Source organism: Melanotaenia boesemani, chromosome 19, assembly GCF_017639745.1.
Source record: "Melanotaenia boesemani isolate fMelBoe1 chromosome 19, fMelBoe1.pri, whole genome shotgun sequence".
NCBI classification, from domain to species: Eukaryota; Metazoa; Chordata; class Actinopteri; order Atheriniformes; family Melanotaeniidae; genus Melanotaenia; species Melanotaenia boesemani.
In genome coordinates this window covers 4,359,432-4,381,517 of record NC_055700.1, presented here as the reverse complement: position 1 = coordinate 4,381,517, position 22,086 = coordinate 4,359,432, and the positions used below count along the sequence as shown (strand labels likewise).

At 39.0% G+C, this 22,086-nt stretch overlaps 2 protein-coding genes across 2 annotated transcripts; one reads left to right on the top strand and one right to left on the bottom strand.

The window, feature by feature from the left end:
- Positions 1 to 102: 102 nt before the first annotated feature.
- march5l (membrane-associated ring finger (C3HC4) 5, like) lies at positions 103 to 7,320 on the bottom strand. The gene is made up of 7 exons (XM_041970822.1): positions 7,219 to 7,320; positions 6,039 to 6,127; positions 4,605 to 4,807; positions 4,091 to 4,221; positions 3,842 to 4,013; positions 2,798 to 2,964; positions 103 to 2,647 (listed from the first exon to the last, which is right to left on the bottom strand). The coding sequence occupies exons 2-7, from the start codon at positions 6,065 to 6,067 to the stop codon at positions 2,483 to 2,485; spliced, it is 867 nt and encodes a 288-aa protein (XP_041826756.1). The 5' UTR covers positions 6,068 to 6,127; positions 7,219 to 7,320; the 3' UTR covers positions 103 to 2,482.
- Positions 7,321 to 7,783: 463 nt separating this feature from the next.
- Positions 7,784 to 19,933, top strand: actr1b (actin related protein 1B). Its single transcript, XM_041970821.1, has 11 exons — positions 7,784 to 8,086; positions 9,637 to 9,701; positions 9,867 to 9,942; positions 12,912 to 13,037; positions 13,122 to 13,246; positions 15,821 to 16,037; positions 16,129 to 16,221; positions 16,301 to 16,475; positions 16,703 to 16,764; positions 17,339 to 17,379; positions 18,158 to 19,933. The coding sequence occupies exons 1-11, from the start codon at positions 8,039 to 8,041 to the stop codon at positions 18,258 to 18,260; spliced, it is 1,131 nt and encodes a 376-aa protein (XP_041826755.1). The 5' UTR covers positions 7,784 to 8,038; the 3' UTR covers positions 18,261 to 19,933.
- The last annotated feature ends 2,153 nt before the right edge of the window (positions 19,934 to 22,086 follow it).

Below are 22,086 nucleotides of genomic sequence, written 5' to 3'. Positions count from 1 at the left end.
AACACCAATTTTAAGGGATTCTTTGAGATTAAGTTAAATATAAAACTTAAGTTTAGGCCTTTAAAGAATTTAGAATAAGGTAATATCTTTCATTTGTAGCAGCGAAGATAAAAGAAAAGCTTTGAAAAATAATTAAACACTCTTTTGATTTCTGAGCTTTATTAAAACAAAATTATTCACAAAGCTCCTTAACAAACATTGGACATAAATTGTGCCATTGAAGCTCTACAGCAAGTGTGTTTAGTAATAATAACATCTAAACAGTTTTATTAACCATAACCCAAATCTCTTTTCTCTTAAATAAATGACAATGGCACGTTTGTTTGGCTTCAGTTTTAGCAGCATCAAGGCAGCAACATCAACAAAAAAATCTGCTCAATATATTCCAAAACCTGCAGACGCATCAGTGCTTGCAGCTGTGCCACAAGAAGTAGTGCAACACGCGAGTCCGGGATCACACTGTGGAGTAACACTGTGAGATGCTCGTTTCTAGAGATGTGGGACTACTTCACTTCATCCCACAGCAACAAACCGCAGTCAGACTGTGTCTGCAGGAAAAGCCAGGCGCCAAGTAATTATGAAAAAACATCATTAACTTAAAAATAATTGATTTTGGCTGCAGGGTGGTGTGGTAGTTAGCACTGTCGTCTCACATGAAGTAGGCTCCTGTTTGAACCTTAGCTGAAGCTTTTCTGTGTGAAGTTGTGTGTGAGCATGCATGGTTGCTGTATCCTGCTTCACACCTGATAGCAGCTGATAGGCTCCAGCTCCCCTGTAACCCCAAACTGGGTTAAATGGGTATAAAAAATGAATGTACACAAAGTTAAACACAACAGTGCCACAGAAGAGAAGATTAGGAAAACATCATTTTTATGTATTGCGATCTAGATATGACTTGTGATATATGAACAATCTTAAAATATGGTACTAACCTCAGGTGTATTAATGAGGGCTGTAATCCACTGCTGCACCTTTGCATGCTGGTTAGTTGTAGAATAAACACAAAAGCTGAGCTTCCTCTAAGTGGAATGCAGCCTTCAAAGATACATCCGTTCTCGTCCTTTTCCATGTCAAAATGTCTTAGTGATATTTATATTGTTGACATTGTGCATGGTGATATTGCAGAACAACTCATCTGAGGTAATGTACAACCTTTGTTATATAATATATATTTTAACTCCAATAACTTTCTTGATTGGCAGCAGCTGTGAAGAGTCATTACATCATAACTGGACTGTAGGGAAAATGTACTTCTTGGCATTTATCATTGTCAATTTTAAACTAACAAGTTATTAATTTCAAATTAACTGCACTCACACATCCTGAAAGAAACATAATTAACTGTTAGCAGCTCCCATTTTTAAAATGTTCAGGGCACAATATTATTGGATTAAAGCTAGAGAAAAGATTCTCAGGGATGTTCTAAAGCATCTCTTTGTTAAGATTTCAAGCCAATAATTGAATGAAGGTCATCAAAGTTAGTAATATCCTCAAAATCGTATACAGCAGTGATCAGATATTTCTTCAACCACGGGTCTAGATGTATGAAAAGTAAAACTAGGTAAATATTCAAGTGGAAACTGAGTCATTCAGCTTCATCAGGAGCAGACCAGACTTTTGTACAGGAGAACATATTGATGCTTTTAACAATAAACTGGTGTTTTTCACTTTAAAGACCTCCTTGGAGGACCTGCACCAAAGCGGACACATAATAAACATAAACTTCAGCCTGGATAAACCACAAACAGCAGCAGCAGCAGTTATAAGTTATTGCAGAAATAAGCACCTTCTTCTGTTTTCCTGTTTAAATTACTATGTGGGATGTTTTAAGAAAATTCTGCATTCAGTTAAATCTCAGTGCATGCACACATACTTTTACCATAAACACAAAGAGGACCTCTGGTTTACACCCAAAATAATCCAATTAATCCTACAAATTCCTTAACTTCCTGTTTTGAGTTTGGTTTCTTATTATTTTATGTTCCCTGATCAAATTATTCAGCACAGGCGAGCTATAAAGCTGCAAGCAGCATTAACTTCTATTTATAATAGTTCAGTGTTTAAGAAGTCACCTAACTGAGAGAACTGGTTGTTATTACCTGTAGCTGTCTGTCCAACAGCCAAACAATAGAAAATGTTGAATTTATCCTCATAGAAAACTAAAAAAACCAGCACATCACACAGCAGGAGCTGCTTTTAAAAAGAATTTCCAGAATGCAGATTCAGATTTTCCACAAGAAGCATTCAGGTGTGTTAAAATATAAGGCAAGTCCGTGTTGAATCAGCATATTCAGGAGTAAGAACTTAAGGCATTGAAGCGCCACCAGTGTCTTCATTTCATTTTACTGTTCGGGGTCCAATCAGCAGAATTACATCTTAAATAGATCCTCCTCACCTGCTACAGCACCTGCCTTCACTCCTCCATACAGCGTTCAAGTTAAAATCACCTCTGCTTCCCTCCCCCCAGTCTTTGTTTTCTGTGTCATTCATTCCCGCTGTGCTCTGCATCATCCTCCTCGCCCTCAGTCTGTCCATCTTCACGCCTTTCTGGGTAGTTCAGGATTTGTCTGTTGGTCTGAATGATGTACTGCTGCTGCTTGAAATACACCTTTAAGACACCTTTAATCACCACGAAGGCGATGCCGCCCTGTGGGGACAGAGAAGGACAAGAAGTGGACAAAACTTAAAGATGGGAAACAAAACTTCAGCAGTGCTGGAGGCTAGTGGTCTAAGCTGCTTTTGTAGTTTGGATAAGCATGTTTTTATCTGTTTATGAAAGGCATCCGGGTCTACTCACCAGAATAGTGCGCTGCAGGTTAGAGGAAACCCGGCGGAAAAGAAGCCGCCCCACCAGACTGGCGATGGAAGGGAAGACGAGAGCTCCACACAGAGTCCTGGACACGGACAGGTGATCTCCTGCACCAGCTCCGTTGACAGGCCCGCGAATGAGGTATCCACCACTGCCTGAGGTGACACACAGACTGCGTTAATCTTCTACATAAACATTCAGGTCCTGTCCACATGGGGGTGCGTTTAGGTGAAGCTGCTACAGTTGCTTATTGGTTGAATGTTTCATCCACACAGAACCAGCAAGTTGAGAGTCCGACACCGATAATTCTCTAAAATGGTTCCCAAAGCAAATAGATCTACAAATGCCACCCTTTCCTTTCTGTGTGTACAACATAGATGCATCTTTTTTATGATCCAACGGGGCAATCACCCCTCCCCCACCCTGTCTACTACTTCCACTTCTTTACCTCCCTCTTCCTCTTCTGCTTCTAAATGGGCAGTAGTTAGCATCTGGACATGCTTCATGTCCTCTTCTGTTTTTGGTGCATTTCTGAGGCAGCATTGCAGCGCCACTTACAGGCCTAATAGATATTCTACAGCATTTTTATTGGAATTATGTGGACACGGATTTCTGGAAACGATTCTGTCAGTACAGAAAACATCTTTAAACAAAATCGTTTTGTCTCTGTGTTGATGTGGCCTAAGTCCAACTACGTGACACCCTCAGATCAGCTCTAAAGATACGAGTAAACTCTCAATCAAGTTATAAAGTTAGTTAAACTAGAATAAATGATAGCTTCTGTTATTGAATTTGTGGCTTAAGACGTTTGTTGATTTAAAACAGAGGCCTAGAGGCAAAAAAAGTCTCTTTGAATCTATTCATCTTATTCTTTGTTATTTTGATTCAGCAGAAATAAAATTGTAGATTTATTCAAGTTCCACCTTACAGTTGTTAATTTGAGTGTTTCTCAGTTGAAAATATTAAAAACAAAGCATGAAGAAAATTGTCCCATAACAATGTGTATGTATGTGTGAGTGCATGTTTACATGCCTGACAGGGGCTGGCGTTTATAGGAGTATTTGTGCCAGAGCCTCACTATATAATCCTCCCATCGGATCATCTTTCCCAGGACCAGCAGCACAGGGATGGTGGGCAGGCCCATGAGCAGAAACAGTGGGTCAGCTCGCTCCATCACATACAGACCCTTCTTATGTCCCACCACCTGCAGGTGGAAACACAGAGAGGTGAGGAGGCTGCACACTGTGACAACTCTGTTTTCTTTGCAGAAGCTCTGTGCACCTGCATGACTGTCACAGCTCCATATGTGACCGCTGACCAGTAGACCGTCCCGACGACCACCCCGACTGCAGCAAAGGGACTGGCCCGAGACAGAGCTCTGTCAACCTGCTGCAGGAAGTACACCAGCGGGCCTGAAGAACCAAAAGAGGCCAAATCTGTCTGATCATTATGCAGAACCAAACATATTTTATTTTGTACAGCAAAACTCAATGTTGTTAAGAATGTCTTTAATGACTGTGGACTGTACTAAGAGTTCTAAAATGTTTAATGTTTCTATTTAAGAAAATGTATTGCTCATCCAGTTCATGTTTAAAGACATCTTTTAAATCAAAGTTCAAGTGGAAACTGAGATTTTCTTTTCCTCCCTAACGTCACTGTGTGTAGTTCCAGCTCTCTGCCTGTAGGGGGCAGTGAAAGCATTTGACCTGAATATAAAAGCTCATATGAAAGGTTTTTTTCATCTCACTGCCATGGAACAAACGTTACAGGAAACAACCTGCATCCTTTCACTCACCCATCTTGGGGAAAATGATATGGTACTCAGTGCCGCACTGAGGACAGCTGACGGCTCCTCCGCTGTTTGCTTTCTGCTTCTCGTCCAACCAGCGCTGCAGACATGACTGGTGAATCCACTTTGTGCAGCCTTTACACCTGCAGGGACTCACCCACTCTGCACTGTGGTCATCCCGCTCGGTGGCAAAACACACCCAGCAGTGTCTGTACAACACAAACACAGAATCACACATACCCTGCATGTGAAAACTCATGTAATATAAATAAATAAATATAAAATAACACATCAGCATCAACGTGAGCTGAACAAATGAGGATGAGAAAAAGTCCAACATCTGATAATAAATTAAATGTCAATTTTTTTTTTAATCCAAATTATCTATAAACTAACTTTTAAAAATAGAAATTGCTTATCTATTACAAACCAAATCTCTTTTTTTATTACGAGTATTTTTCTATACAGTATAATTATTGTGAAAACTAAACCTGCCAGAAAAAACAATTGAAGTGAAAATGTAACAATAATAATAATAATAATAATAATAACTGTTGGCATTTACAGAGGATTGTGATATGGTAAAACTGTTAATAAACGGTTAATAAAATAAAATGTCCACAATATATTATATTAACTGTTTCAAAAGTATTTTAAAAATTTTGGAAAAACAATATATTATAACTACAGGTAACTTTGCTATTACATAATAAAAAAATAATTAGATACTTGATAAATGGTTTATAACAGTGGTTCTCAAACTTTTTCTACCATACCTTCCTTTGGAGGAATAAACATTTACACATTTACTGTTAAACCAAAAGCAAGATATCTGCCCTCTTTTATCCCAGGTAGCTGTTCCTCCATATCTCTCGCTTTTGTTTCTCCCCTCAACACATTCAGGAAACCCTGATCTGCAGGTCTTCTTTTTATTCTTTATATATATTTGGTGGTTGGCCAAAATGAATTGGTGCATTACTGCCACCAAGTGGTCTGGAGTGTGGACCACAATGTTTTCAAGAACCTGCTACTTTTTCCCAATCCCACACGCCCCCCTTGTCATGTTGACAGCCCCCCAGTTTGAGAATAACTGGTTTATATCAGAAAATATTTTTCACATATCATAAATGTTTTCTATATGACAAAATGGTCATTAAATATTTCTTTTAAAAAGTCTGAAAGCTATTTCAACAGCTGTAAAAAGGTATAAGGTCTAAAAACGTTGCAATATATATTAAATATAATATTCTAAATATTTAATATGTAAAAAATAATCATAATGTCATAAATGCTTATAAAAAACATATAAAGATTGTACTAGATTTAAGAAAAATAAATATTAAGTAATACTCACCTCTAAAATCACTTTATAAAATGCCAAATACATATAACAAATAAATAAATAAACAACAAATGAAAAGTTAAAAACATTGCTCTCACTTCTCAGGCTGCTCCTCAGCCAGGGCCATGATGCTACTGAAACGATTCTGTTTCCAGAGACGCTGAACCCATCAGACTCAGCAAAGGACCTAAAAGCAAACATTTATAAAACAAGCTTAATTTTTATTTTGGTTAAGTATACAGAGTCTTTAACAACATCAATTACGTTCCATTCAGTAACCAAAAAAGGAATAGGCTGAAGCTCATAGCTTATATATGCCTATCCTAGTGTCTTTCCCAATTAATTAAATTATAATCAGCGACGGCCCTGCAACATACTACTCATAAACTTAAATTTATTTCTTTAGAGTGTTTGATAAAAGTTCAAAAAACAGGAATAAACCTTCATCACAGATGGAAGGGGCATTATAATGCTTTTTTTCTAAAGATATTGCCCTAAAAACAGGGGGAAGGCTGAAGACTTTAGTTTTAACTTTTAGAAATGATATTAAACTCAACTCTCAATTATAATTAGCCAGACATCAGTCAAAGATAAACAAGAGAGCTGGTGAGCAAACATGACCCGGAACATGATCCACACCTTCGTTTATGGCATTTTGTCAAATCTATTATTATTATTTTCTTTTTCACCGAAACCCTCAGATATTCGGGATGTCGCTTTTAGTCGAGTTTCATCTGTAAATATATATTTTTAAACAGGCTTTATGCCGGAACACAAAATCAAACTTACCTACACTCATGATGACTAGCTTTATTACATGACAGGGTGTGATTTTTCTACTGATACTGTTTAGTTGCCCCTCTACCTTCACGTAAATAAGTTTATTATTAATTAAATTTAAAAAAGGTAACGAGTCAAACTCGACCTTAGACACAGAACGTATACGAGAAACTGAAACCAATAGTAAATCTGCTAGTGCTTTGACTAATAACAAAAGTTAAACGAAAACATTTCCTATATTAAGTCTTTTTTAACTCTTGCTTTATTTTCAGTTCGTTTATCGGTTGCTCAAGCTCACCCAGACTCATGTCACTTGTCCTTAACTTTCATGCTAAAGCTAACGACAGATAAACAAGGTTAGCTCCGGAGGCTAACATAACTGTAACCACAAGTAGAAAACTTCGGACAAAAAAAGAAATAAACAAGAAAACAACATGCTAAATAAATAAGTTTAAGAGATCATTTTTAACCCCCTAATAATACAAAACCAGAACCTACCGGGAAATGTGCAACGTTGGGGAAACTCAAGTCGATTTATTATGTTATGGTTTTGCTCATATGGGTCCGTTACGATAAGACCCGTCAGATTCGGCTTTAATCCTGAGTTCTGATTGGCCAGCAGCAGTGACGGTAAGTTGTTGCATTCACAATATGTAGGAAATATTTTAATTTCAAATGCTTAGGGACTTGAAAAAAGTATTTTCATTGTTTTCAGGCTTTGTTTATCTTATTGTAAATCATCTTTACCCTATGCAAATAAATATTATTAGTTATATTATATTATCAGTTTTATTAGTTGACTTGGTGCCAAAACTTTTCAAATCAATTTATGTTTGAGCGTTAATAAATGACAAAGTAATAAAACTTACAATATTTTAATAACGCAACACCTGAGTTTTAAACATGTTTGTTGTTTTAATGGCATATGCACTCAAATCAACACAATTAAACGGGTACCATTTGTCTCACAACTATGCTGTTTTGGTTTCCACGGATTTCACAAAGCGGAGGTTACTAGTTGACGGAAAGCTCACGCATGGCAATTCTTCCAAGTACTCTGATTTGATTTCCCTTCTGTCAATCGGGGCCAGCACCAACTTGATTGGTTTCTTTGGCTGCCAATCAAGCAGAAGCCACGACAATGCGGTGTTGTGGTATGGAGGCGGGGCTATGTTGAGCGGCACCAGCAGCAGAGGAGCGGCGTCGACACGGTGGACCGCACAGTGACAGGGCGTTATCTTTTACATGGTTAAAACACTAAACGAAGAGGAAGACGCACGCGGATCAATAGAAACATATCTAAAATACTCAGTCCGTCATGGAGTCCTATGACATTTTAGCTAACCAGCCGGTTGTGATTGATAATGTAAGTATGATGATGTCATTCATCCACACCCAAACCGAGGCCGCTGGCTGTTAGCCGTTAGCTTTTTTAACTATTGTGTTTTAGCTAACAACATACGTGACCGACCTCGAACACGCATTATCTGTGCAGCAGTAATATACAGTCTTTTGCAGTACTTCATCTGAAATACTATTACTGTAGCTCACAATTACAGCTAACTGTAAAGATTCGTGCAGCTACAAGCCATCGGTACTTTATGCTGCAGCTAGCTGACAGCAATAACCGGCTAGCCGAGCCTCGTTTTGCAGGATCATAAATGTTAGCTGTTTATAGTTTTATCATCACAGATAGTCTGTAGGAGTGCAGGGGCTATCCTACGGTTTTAGGTATACACTAATTAGAATATTTAGCATGTATAACTGATAGGACGTGATCAGGACTAGCTGTCAATGGGAGTCCAGCAGATTTAGGGCAGAAATTACAACTTGTGTTATTACACACTGTATTTACAAAAGTAATAATGAAAAGTAAGAATTTCATTAAAACTAATAATTCATTTTTTAAGTAATCATCCTATATTTAACCTATGGTTTAATAATTTAGTGTAACACCAGTGTTTTGTCAGAGTTGTGGGCTTCCCTTCTAGGAGAATGGGAGCATTTTCAGGAAGTCAGTTGTGCTGGTGGATCAGCTGGTGGTTGGAGTTGGACAGCTGATTGCTGGTAACCAGCCAATTTCTTAAGGATAAGTTAGATTATTTTCATTCATAAGCCACTGGATGGTTAACATCACATGCTTGAAAACAATCTATAACATCACTGTCACACAATACAATTTTATAACACTTAAAAAAAAGACACTTTAAGTATAAAGCAGTAACAGAACAATGTTTCTCCACAAAGCATGAGATGCACTTCTCCTTCCTGATCAATAACTCAGGTTCAAACTGTTGATTATATACACAAACACAATGTGCATGTATAACTTTGGTACTTCAAAAGCTTCAATGTGATATTTTATCAAAACACACCTGGACAAATGACAGGAGTTTGCATGCTCAGCAACACAGAAGAGAGGCCTAAGTTTAGCTGCTTTCAGCGGGAGAGATAGCAAGTCATTTTCAATCAAATGTTTGATGAAATAAAGCTCTTTTCACTAACCCAGAGCTCTTACATGCTGCATTAATAATCAGTGTTTGTCAGTGTCTGTAGGTAAACTTTTACTACAGTTTATCTTTAGAGAATCTGTGCTGTGATTGTCATCTCCTGGAATCGCAGCTCCTTGTTGGTTTGGGTCAGCATGTGGGTTAGTTTAGTTCTGGATGTATTAAATTAAGCTAATTAAAACTAAATGATTTTAAAACACAAATAGGGACCTCTGAAATAGATTGCATAAAGGACAAAGTGTCTCTTGAGTTAGAGGGTTGCAGTGTTACTGCTGGCTGAGTGTGTGACTGCTGGTGGCCTCGGGCTCAGTCTCATGACCTCCATCTTCCTAAAGCTTAACCCACCACATCGCTCCAAACAAGCCTGTGATACTGAGCTCAAATGTCACGTTTCTCTTCTCTGTAGGGTTCGGGGGCCATCAAGGCTGGTTTTGCAGGTGACCAGATCCCCAAATACTGCTTCCCTAACTAGTAAGTGCTCTATGACCTCCTCCATCAGACCTTACATGGTTCCATCTTGGAGAAATTCTTGGAACTTAAAGATATTGTGAAGAAGCTGGTTTTCTGTGACTTTAACATGTTTTGTTTCTGTGTGGCGGGTGCAGCATTTTGAATTGTGTGAATATTTGTTTGCAGTGTGGGACGTCCCAAGCATGTGCGTGTGATGGCAGGAGCCCTGGAGGGAGACCTCTTCATCGGACCCAAAGCAGAGGTACCTCACACCTCGTATGGAAAGAAACGTTAAACAAACCGACGGCACAGCTGTTGTTTTTCTTTTTACCGTTCTTTGGTCAAAATAATAAAGAGACATTACAGCAACTAATTTTTCTTTAATTAATTGACAATCCAAGCTGGACGATTAATAACAACAGTGAGAACCCAATACACAATTCCTCTTTCATCTACTGACTCCATAACATCCAGGTCGGTTTTTTCCTCTGTATTGTGTTTTATTTTCTGTCGGCTGACATTGAGAACTGTTGATTATGTGGCCAGTTTTTCAGTGATGCTTTTTTTTTTTTTTTTAGATTCTCTAATCTGTACCAAGTCACAGGCAAATTAGGATTAAGACTTTCTAACTTCCAACAAATTAAAAGGTAGATTTCATATTAAACAGGGAGATTTAAACAGATAAAACATTAAACAAATTATTGTAGGGAATTATTAACTCATTTATCTTCTCAGTTATGTGAACTCTAAAAGTAATGATGAGATTTGATGTCAACAGCAAAGAAAAAGCAATAGGTGTTTTAACTTCCCACATCAGAAGTACTGTGAATGCAACATCATCTGAAGTTGAAGTTAGATGGCGAGACAGAGAGAGAAGGCTGGGAAACTTTGAGTGGTGAAACATTACCCTGCAAATATGAACAGCTCACTGGAGACGTCACATTTTCAGATCCAGGAGACCCAAAACAAAACGACTTGTTCTAAAGGCTATTTCTGATCAGATACTAATGTAGTTTCCAAATTCAGAACTATTTTCTCTGTATGTCCTGCTCACTGAGCGTTAGCATTAGCAGCTAGCCGAAGATGGTGGAGAGCACCAGTCTAATGATGATTGACACAGCATCATCATTAATAACCATCGGGCTGGTTGTTGCTGCTTTTTATCTAATTCTAAACTACTCACAGTCACATGTTTATGATTGTAAGTATTTTCTTTTTATTACAGCAGGTGTTTTTGTATATAAATAATTTTACACACAAGTTTTTACCATTTTACTTTTACTATTTGGAAGTAACATCAATAAACCAATCCTGGTTTCCAGAACATGTCGACCTGTAACCAGTTTAAGTCCAACCAGGGACATTAGTCACGTCTGCCACTGCAATGAAGGCAAGAAAACACGTCATCCTAATTAAATAAGAGCTCTAAGCAGAGACTAAAGCTGGACGATGTTTTGGAACAAGTTGGAAAAACTTGTTCCAGTGGTTCATGTTCTCTAAGACAAGTAAGTCCAGCTTAGTATTAGAAATTTGCCTCTGAGGGAGAGTTTATCATCTGTCCAGGACCACATTGGATAAGTGAAAAAAAATCCTTAAACTTCTTGAAATGTGTTACAAAAAATGCAGTAATAAGCTGAATAACAATAAACAAGCATGCAGTAGGTGTGTAGACAAGAGTCTGCATACTTCACTGCATTTTCATCACAATATTTCATCTTTCAATTGTTTTTATTTTAGAAAATCTGCTGAATTAAATAGAAATTCATGATGATCTTTATCATAATAACATTCTGAGAGTTTGTTTAATAGAGATAGGGAGACATCATCTAAGTCTCAGTTACAGGAGATGTATTCTGCTTTAATTTCACAAAGTGATGCATTCAGTGATGATGTTTTAATTGTTCTGCGCCAAGTCACGACAAAGTCATCTCACGATGCTTTTACAGACAGTAGTTCAGTTATGATTCTAGATTTTCTACGGTCATGCACCGAGGATGGGACATCATAATTAAGTGGTAGTCAGACGGCTGTGAGTCCAGTTGGACACAGGTGCTGTCATGTAGTGTTAGAGGCGGTGCTTTTCCTCTCTCTCTCCCTGTAATAGTCCTTTGTTTATTTACGAGATCACGATTTTTTCATACACTGTCATCTCGGGCGTAAGTGCACGCAGCTTATTCAGTGCTGAGTTGAGCCAAAGAGCTGGACAAATCTTTCTAACTCATTCTGATGGGTAGAAGAGTTAAGCTAAGTGCGGAAATGCTCCTTAAACAGGTGAGTCTTCAGCTTGCTCCTAAAAGTGGAATAAAGACTCAGCCGATGATTTAAAATAATAATTTTTTTTTTCTTTTCTTCGGCTCTGCATTTGACCCATGTCTAGATGTACCGTAGCGCAGTGTGCCGCCATGTTTTGGTGCCCGGGGAGCACTTGTAGGGGTTAATTATTGCCTTGCTCAAGGGCCCACAGTAAACTCCCTGTGACATTCCAGATATTATTAGCCAATTCATGATAAATAATTGCTTGTTTAAGAAGAGCAACATATTGCATCAAATCTTCTCTAATTCAGTCCCCCATCCTGAGCATACACAGGGCAGCAGATGACAGTGGAGAGGAAAAAAGTCACCTTTACCAATAAGGAAAAACCCTCCAGCAGAGCCAGACTAAGGAAGAGTGGCCTTCTGCCTGGACTGGTTGAGGTTGGAGAGGACAGGAAAAGAGGGGTCAACAAGCACCACATCTCTAAAGCAGGGATACGTGCTGAGAAAGGGAATGATGAACACAAATAATCACCCAATCACAACAATAATGCCAGATATTTCTATGCGGTGAATAATGAGAAAAGAGAGAAAAAGGAGGGAAGAGCTCAGTGCATCGTGGCGCATTAGCCTATGGCAGCATCACTAAAGGGACAGCTAAGGGTCACCCAACCATAAACGCCTCTGCAAAGAGGGTTAAAACTTGAAACTTAAAGGTAAGGAGCTACTCCCACATCAGGATGCTGCCACCACCAGCCATCATATATTCATGGTCTGTGTCATCATTATCAGATCTCATAAATTCCACATGCTTTTCTCTCATGAGCCTTCTGGGTAGCATCAGCTGAGGTGTCATGTGACCTTTCCCTCCACTAAATCCTTTTTATGAGCAGCTCTTTGGTCTCTCAGTCTGAACAGCACCATAAAGTCCTTCATAATGTCACCTGTCTGTGTTTTTCCCACATCTCTGTGGATCAGGAGCACAGGGGCTTGTTGTCGGTGCGCTACCCGATGGAGCACGGGATAGTGAATGACTGGAACGACATGGAGAGGATCTGGCAGTACGTTTACTCCAAAGAGCAGCTGCAGACTTTCTCTGAGGAGGTGAGCTCCTGTCCAGGGTGTGATATTTTTTTACATATGAGATATCAGAGCGCCTGTAATCCCGTATTTTGGTTTCTTTTGCAGCATCCTGTGCTGCTGACTGAAGCTCCACTCAATCCCAGCAAGAACAGAGAGAAAGCTGCAGAGATCTTCTTCGAGACGTTCAACGTTCCTGCTCTCTTCATCTCCATGCAGGCTGTGCTGAGCTTGTAAGAACCTCCTGTCTACACGATAAGCTTCTTGATGTCCTTCGGTTCTGTGATAAACCCATTTCCTCTTCATGAAGTACACCTTCAAAGGGGTTTGACAGTGTGATCACGGTTGGCAACATCGCTGCTGACTGAACAGACGCCTGAAGCTGTTTGGTGGGAAAAATGTGATCATGATAATGTCACAATTATCTGCAGTCAGCCAGCTCTGCTCACTGAAAAAGAAACCTAAAAAAATCATATTAAAATGCTAATAGCATGCAGCATGCTAGCAAGTCATTATACGGTAATGAAATAAACACAATTTTTAATATATTTAAAACAGCTACACTGTTCACATGTAAGATGGCAGCATTGTTTAGTGGAGGCTTCAGAAACAACTGTGTGTTTTTATAGTCTAGTTATAAAGGCAGTTTTCTTAGATTTTATCCAACTTTTTTTTATTTATTACTGAATAGTCAAAGCTAAAGCTAATTTTTTACATTTTTTTTTCTTGGATCAGACAGATAGATGCTACACTGGCTCTGATTTTCAAACAGAGATGTTGGAGTTGAGCTGGTTGGTCACCATAATCCTGCATGATGTAAAACATTTCCAGACCAGTAAAAACTATATTCACATTACCAGTAGCTTTATTTCCATTCTGACCTAAAACAGATCAAATTTAATGACCCACAGGGAAGGAAAGTTTATTTGTAAAGCACAATTTAACAATGAGGTGATTCAAAGTGCTTTACAGAGATAAATAAGAAGCATAATTTAAAATTCTAAACAAAAGAGAAAGGAAAAAGAAAGAACATCAGATGTAAACACTATTAAAACATGATCAATTTAAAAAATTCAAGCTGAAAAGAAACGGATGCAGATTTGGACTTTTAAATAAAAATTATTCAAATGCAGCAAAGAACAGGTGGTTCTTTAACCTGGATTTTAAAAAAAAGTGTCAATAGCATTTTTATACCCAAATCAGGATCACAAAACATATTAATTTATATTATCTATACCATAAATCTAATAACTTGTCATGTATTCGGTGTGGTTCTTGGTCTGTTGATGTCAAAATGTCACCAGTTTGATGGAGAGGGCTGTTTAGATACGAGTTGTCACTGAACCAGAACGTTAAGTAGTCCAGTAATGGTTCAGATACTTCTTTTGGGTCTTTTTAGTGGTTAATCATCATGTTGGAGAGCAATGCAGAACTTAACACTGAGCAGTTGGACATGTCCATTCAAAAGTTTACAGAAAGTCAACTTCAGACACCTTAAAGGTCATGATGCATTTTAGGTTCATTATAACGTCATAAAAACAGTTAACAGTCGGTTTTCTGTCTCCATGCAGACCTGAGCAACCTAACATCACATCAACAGATAAACATCCGCTTTGAAAATATGAACGAACCAGCGAGTCGGTTCTCAGGCCGGTTCTACATCAGGGACTGACTTCAGACCAGCACTGGAACCACCTCTTTTCAGAGACTATGCATGCATAGATTCGCGTTCAATCCAGATTCTTCTGCTCGGTCCCATCCACCATTTTGCAGAGGCAACATTCCTCATTAACTTTAGGCCTGCATAAGGACACCTGGTCTTCGAGGGCTGCAGTCGTGCAGGTTTTAGATGTTTCCCTGCTACAACACACCTGATTCAAGTCAAAAGGCTCCAACAGCTTATCAGGTTCTCAGTCAGATTCGGTTTGAATCAGTACTGTAGACTGCAGTCCTCAAGGACCAGGGTTCCCCACCACTGTTTTTAGGTGTCAAGGAGTTGTGGTCACCGAGCCCGCTACTTTTTGATATTAAGATTAAAGACAACCTTTCCTTACCTGTGACAATAATAATACAGGGACGAGGCAAAGGGGAAGAATTGGGATTAGACCAGATATCACTGTTTGTTACAACTGAGTCTAAAATGTAATGCATGTGTTAAAACTAGCCCTCCACTTCAGATTCTAGAAGATGTTTATATCTTTAACTGGATCTTATCCTGTAATGTGAGCTTATTCTATCATAAACCTTTTAACTACTGCACATTATTTAAAAAAAAAAATCTGCAAGAGTCTGTAAAGCTGAATTCCTGGTAGCTGCTTCCACAAAATGATCAGGAAAGTGTGGATGTGCTGCGTTTATAGCCCTGCCCCTTTCCAGTTAAATTTCTTTTGATCATTTTTGTTCTTTGTGAACTGGAGACAGATAAAGGTGATGGAGTGTGCAGTCTTGGCTGCATTCAGTTGACACTCGGGCATCACAACTGAATGTTGTGATGGTAAATTAATATGACGGTGGTATGAAATCCAGTTCATTATCAAACATTTAAAGGAAATCAGTCTATCACTTATTTGTGACTAATTGCTAAATCAGAAAGCTGAAAAACTGCTAAGTGTCAATGAGAGCGTAGCATCTGCATCAGCTGCAGTGTGGCTGGATTTACTTATTCTGAAACTCCCCCACATGTTGCCTGAAATGGCTTTTCTTAATCATGAACAACATCAGCAGGCGTGATTGCGTCTGATATTTATCATCATAAATTGTTAATTCTCTCAGTGAGCTGACACATGCTGATGCTCTGCTTCCTCCAGGTACGCCACAGGCCGCACCACCGGTGTCGTGTTGGATTCCGGTGATGGCGTGACCCACGTCGTGCCCATCTACGAGGGCTTTGCCATCCCTCACTCCATCATGCGCGTGGACATCGCTGGTAGAGACGTCTCACGGTACCTTCGTCTGCTGCTGCGTAAGGAAGGCTACAACTTCAACACGTCCGCTGAGTTTGAGGTCGTCCGTACCGTCAAAGAGGTGAGGAAGGTGGTAGCTGGGAAATGTTCAGGAATATCATCTCATTTGTGTTGTTAAAACAATCTAATCCAACATGTTTCCTACTTTGCAGAGAGCCTGCTACCTTTCTCTGAACCCTCAGAAGGACGAGACTTTAGAAACAGAGAAGGCTCAGTATGTTCTCCCCGATGGCAGCACTTTAAATGTAAGATCGCATTCTGAAACGTACAATATACCTCCTCCTCCTCCATCCTGAGAACAAACCCTGATCTCCCTTATTTCAGATTGGTCCGGCGAGGTTCCGGGCACCGGAGCTGTTGTTCAGACCCGACCTGATCGGAGACGAGAGCTCGGGGATCCACGAGGTTCTGGCCTACGCCATCCAAAAGTCTGACATGGATCTGCGGCGCATGCTCTTCTCTACCATCGTGTTGTGTGGAGGGTCAACACTGATCAAAGGTCAGTATTAACATTGCAGTGCACACAGGAGATGGTCCAAGACGGGGATCACCAACTCCAGACCTCAAGGGCCTGTTCCGCAGGTTTGAGATGTTTCTCTGCTGCAACAGACTCAAATCAGTCATTTTTTAGTTAAAATTTCTTACTAAATAGATTTAAGAGGAAAAAAATGACAACACAGCAGCATCAGACTGTAACTTATTGCTCATTGTGTGTTTTCTTTTCAGGATTTGGGGAAAGACTACTAACTGAAGTGAAGAAGCTTGCACCCAAAGACGTGAAGATCAAAGTAAGGCAACTTCAGGTTTTTGTAGGAAATGCATCACACTATGATACTCGCCACATCACACACAGTTAGACCATATAGACGTGTCACTGAGACCAGAAACATGAAAACTGTTGGTTGACTTGAGTATGATTCAGCCACGTTAGAGAAAGGTTTCAGGTAAATGTCTGTGTACATCATTTCTGTAAATGTCTTCAAATGTTGGCAGATTACTGAATTATGATTTTAATGCAAAGCTGCTTCTTGTTTATCAATTTCCAGTGTTTATTTATTCCTGTCTTTTTAAAGAGCCCGTTAAAATCCTTTTTAGCTTCAAAAAGCTCAGTTTGCTCTGATTGATTAGCTGATTTCTCTTTTTTTTTTATATAATTCTATTGACCTTTTACATGCACAGAACGCTGTAACACTGAACTACCGCTGAGAGAAAAACTCAGAGATTTCAATATGCTTTCCTCAAAGAAGAATTCGTTATTAAATCGGAGTTCAGATGTTCATAGTAGACCCTTAAACTGAGGCATAAATGCTCTATGAAGTTGTGTTTCAGTGACCTGTGGTTGTTTTTCCTCTTCCTGTGTAGATCTCTGCGCCACAGGAGAGGCTGTACTCCACATGGATCGGGTAAGAACTCAGTTTTGTTTGAGAAAAAGAAGAGTGAAACAAAAGTTTGAAGTGTGTGATTATTTATAAATGAATAAGTGAACGTGCTCTCGAATGCTGTTTCTGATCCACAAATACAACAAAGCTGACGTCTTGACTTCACAATTGAAGGATTTTGACTGAAACTTTTGACTAAAATCAAAACCACATCCCTGATGCAGCGCAGAAAAAAGAAAGCTGATTTCACCATGACAACTAACTTTTCACTGAGTTACTTTCCAATAAACTTATCATGACAATCCAGAGGTGTTTGACATCATACTTGGAATATGTAGCCTGAACTTCACACTTGGTACATTGATGTCCAAACATGTAGAAGTTCTGTTAGCAAGGTTAGCACTGACACCATCAAGCGGACTATTAGGCGTAAATTTGATCTAAAATTTGGAATTATTATGGATTGATAATATAGAATAGAATAGAATAGAAATACTTTATTAATCCCTTCAGAGAGCCCTCAGGTACCAGTAGCAATACAACACCAACAGTAAAGCAGGACAAGCCTGCTTATGTTAGAGCGGGATCATAGTTGAAACACAGGCTTCTTACTTGAAGTAAATTTACCAATAATAAAGATGTAAATAAAAAAATAACTAAAAACTAGAGGAAGTCAGAATAAGTCTGTGATTGGATGACAGACTCAGAAATCCTCACATACACGAGTACATATGGTCTGTATTTGTGGGTCAGAACCCTTCATCCATCAGTAGTGCTGACTGTGACCTCTTCATCTTTGCAGCGGCTCCATCTTGGCATCGTTGGACACCTTTAAAAAGATGTGGGTGTCAAAGCGGGAGTATGAAGAAGACAGAGCACGTGCCATCCACAGGAAGACCTTCTAGATGCAGGGGGAGGGGCGGCACCACACCCCCAGCCCCTCAGAACTGCCCTCAGACATCTCCCATCATACTGCTGGAGAACTTCCCTGACATCAGCAGGAACATCTGTATCGTCCTTTATCAGCCCAGCTCCCACCTTCCCACCCAGAGAAACACATATTTCTATGTGCTGGTTCCCACATGGACCCCCGCCCCCCGTTCTTCCTGCTGTCAGGTGACGGTGACAGCACCATCCTCCCCTCTGCACACACACCCCCCACTCAAACACTCACATTCAGAGGGCGTCAGGGTATCTCAGAGGGCGATGGTTAGCACTGTGGACTCCTATTACTCTCATCGAGGCCACGTTGAAGTATTGTTGCTCTCTCGCCTCCGCAGCCCCGTGAGCTGTAAAATATCATGAAACGTCAAAAACCTTACATGGTTCTTTTCTTTGCTACTGTTGAAATTTCCATTCCAGATCGAAGATTTACGTTTTTTTTTTTTTTTTATTTTGTTTATTTTGTAGGCTTTTTCCCCATCCTTGCATCGATTAGCTCGTACTCAACAAAAGGTTTGAAGTAGTACATTAAAGATCACTTTATTGTAAGTCTAAACTGCACAGTAATCATTCAACCCGCCTGAAGTTCCTGTCATTAGCAGTGACATGTTGTGTGTGGACATGAAACCACATGTTTGTTTGGAGATGTTCACCGCCATCTTTGTTAAAACATTTGGGAAACACCTTCATTTATTTATTTTTGTTTTTTAAATCTGTCTCCAGATTCCACATTTACAAGGAGAAATGCCTTTTTTTTTTTCTTTCCCCCCTCCTTTGGGCCTGCTCTGACTGCTTCCTGTTTACTGTGCACGCTTTGTCTCTGCTGTAGAGTTCAGATTAAACAAAGTATCCCTGTGGGCTTGCTACTAAAAGAACCTTCCTGTTCATCTGTGGTAAGAAGACACTTTTTATTACTGAGGTTTAGGTAATGTTTGATTGTACTGCTGCAGAGCTGTCATATCAGGATTAGTGGGGACGGTTATTTTCTCTATTGATTCGCAGACATGAAACAGATGACGGGACAAGTAAATCAAAACAATGTGGAAATGCAAAGAGAAATGAAGTAACTAATAAAATGAAGACAAATCATATATATTTGTTCATTTATCTTTGTATATCAACATAATTTCAGCAATTATTTGTGTGTATGTGCTTGGATTTTTCATTGTATGAATTTATTTTCATTCTTTTCATTTTTCCTTGCTCTTGTGTCAGCTGCTCTAACCGTTCGGTTGAGTTGACTAATGTTGACTGGTTAATGGAAGGCTGCTGGTTCAAAACTAGAAGCTTAAATCTTCATTTCAGCTGTTACAATGAGCACAAGCACCAGGGAAATAGAAAGCATGGGGATTAATATTTAGAAAAATAACCCAAAAAAAGTACCTTACTTGCAGTAAAGGAAAAATAAAATGTATAAATAAATATACAGAAATAAATGAACAAATATTATTACTTATATTGTTCTTTTTTTATTGTTTTACAGTTTTTTTTCTCTTTTCTCCCCTTTTTCTCTATTGTCATTCTATAGATTGAAAAGAAATCCAGATTTTGCATCTGTTTCTTGAAACTACAAAACAGATGAGCAAGTTTCCGAAGCCCAGAGTCAGGATGGAGTTAGCTGTCAGAGGATTTTTAAGACTTGATCCATCCTGTAAATGTTTGTTTCGGTGTAACATCAGCTGATGTCTGTTTAAAGTTCTGCTTGCATGTAGGTTGATAGTTTAGCTGCAGAGATTCAGACAGCCTCCGGAGTCCGGCTGGGGGAAAAAAAAAGAAAAACCGGCCGCAGAGATCCAACATGGCCGACGATTCTCCCTGTAAAAGTCAGTCTTTTGATTTCCCTGCATCTCGGTGGCAGTGAAGGGGTCGTTCACACCCGTGTCTGCCTTACTCCGGTGCATCGGCGCTGGAGCATCCATGTCGTCCGCTTTTCGGTGTTTTTAAAAAAGGTGAAATTTGAAAAAAAACGAAAAAAGGTTGTAAGGTCATTAGCCTTGTGTACAGTGAAATGCTTTTCAAAAACCACCACACCAACTATAGGATAACAGACTAAAATGTACAATACTGTTTATTCAAGTGTTTGCTTTTACTTTTCGTAAATTCAGTATAATAAATAAGTTAATGGCTGCTGCTTGAATGTCTTGTCCTTTATTTTTCTGCTAGTTTTTTTAAGATTTATTACTGTGTGTGTGTGAATAACAGAATAACTTCTTTTTGCACATTTAAGTAGGAATATACTGACTCTGTCAAATTGCTACGTAATGTCTCCAACGATGCTAATGAACTTCTTTTAACTCCACTTATGTTATCTTTACGCTTTCATTATATCCAGATTTCATTGTCTGATCATTGACTGAAAGGTGACCAGTTCCTGCAGAAGTGAAGCAACCCCAAACCATAACACTTCCCCCACCATGTTTCACAGATGAAGTTCTTCTTTGCATCAAACATGCTGATAGTTGAGCGAAGTTTACACTTTTTTTTTCTAATCATTCTGCTAAATTTGGTTTCAGAAGGCTTGCACACTGCAGTACAGTGTTTTTAATTACTTGGTGAAGATAGACAATATTAAGCAAAATGATTCAGAGGTCTTCTAATTTTTATCTATTAGATCCGGCATGAAGAGCAAGCGCTTGAAAGAGCTGCAGATCAATCGGGTCCTTCCCAGTTGTGTTTTAGTATAATAGTGGTTTAGTTTGATACTGCTTGAGGAGCAAACCTAAGGAAAAAACAACGTGAATGAGATATTTCCATTAACTGGTTTGAAGTCGATAAACTAGGCCAGTGTTTCTCAGTTTTGGATTTAGGACCCACTGCCCTGCATGTTCTACTAGGCTGTAAGACGTCACCACAGGGTGGAGGTACAGGCTGCGTTATCAGCAGCTGTAATTCAGTAAAGAAAGTAGTGTTACTAAATGGAACCAAATGTGTGAGAAGAAAAAATAACAAGTGGACACATTTATTTAATTATTTCCATTTATCTTTTATAAAGGTAGTTAGCAATTCTAAGCATCTCTATAAAAAGAGGTTTTGGTAGTTTTCTGGTCTAAAACATTCAGGTGTGTGTGAAAGTAATGCCAAGGAGGAAAGACATCAGCAGTCATCTTAGAGAAGCTGCCCAACAACAGCATTTACAACCACATAAACACACCGATAAAGTAAAAAAGTTTCCTCATCAGCTTTTAACCTGGACTAATAAAATGTTCCTCATTGGCCCAGTTATCAGATGTTTCTGAGCTGGACAAGCACAGATATGGACGAAGGCAATTTTATTTATATTACAATTTTCAAATAGAAAAAGCAGCTGGGTGTGCCTTACAGCAAACAGTAAATAATTACAAACAAAAACAAATAAACATTTAAAGATTAAAATCGAATGGTACAGAAATAATAATAAAAAAAAACTAAAAAATAAAGTCAGCTGCTATAAGGACGGCCAAGTCTTCAAGCCTAGTCTTGAACATTGCTATACTGGACGCTTGTCTCACATCTTCAGACTGTTCCAGACTTCAGCCACATCGCACTGAAAAGCAGCCTCGCCATGTTTAGTTGGCCAGGAGACTATTTCCTGAGATAGTTCACAACGTTCTAGCATGTCAGAGATGTACCTTGGTGTTAGACCATGAAAGGACTTGTACACAAGCAGAGCTGTTTTAAAGTCTATTCTCTGAGCGACAGGAAGCCAGTGCAGAGACTTGAGCACTGGACTGATGTGGTCATATTTTCTGGCTCTAGTTAGGACTGGAGCAGCAGCATTTTAAATGTACTGCAGTTGTTTTCCAGTTCGTT

Bases quoted from the DNA above. Each gene is read 5' to 3' on its own strand.
- march5l (XM_041970822.1), bottom strand. From the start codon at position 6,067: ATGGCCCTGGCTGAGGAGCAGCCTGAGAA. The intron at 4,808-6,038 runs GTGAGAGCAATG...TGTGTTGTACAG, and splicing joins GCTGAGGAGCAGCCTGAGAA to ACACTGCTGGGTGTGTTTTG. The intron at 4,222-4,604 runs GTGAGTGAAAGG...TTGGTTCTTCAG, and splicing joins TATCATTTTCCCCAAGATGG to GCCCGCTGGTGTACTTCCTG.
- actr1b (XM_041970821.1), top strand. From the start codon at position 8,039: ATGGAGTCCTATGACATTTTAGCTAACCAGCCGGTTGTGATTGATAAT. The intron at 9,702-9,866 runs GTAAGTGCTCTA...ATTTGTTTGCAG, and splicing joins AAATACTGCTTCCCTAACTA to TGTGGGACGTCCCAAGCATG. The intron at 16,222-16,300 runs GTAAGATCGCAT...CCCTTATTTCAG, and splicing joins CCGATGGCAGCACTTTAAAT to ATTGGTCCGGCGAGGTTCCG.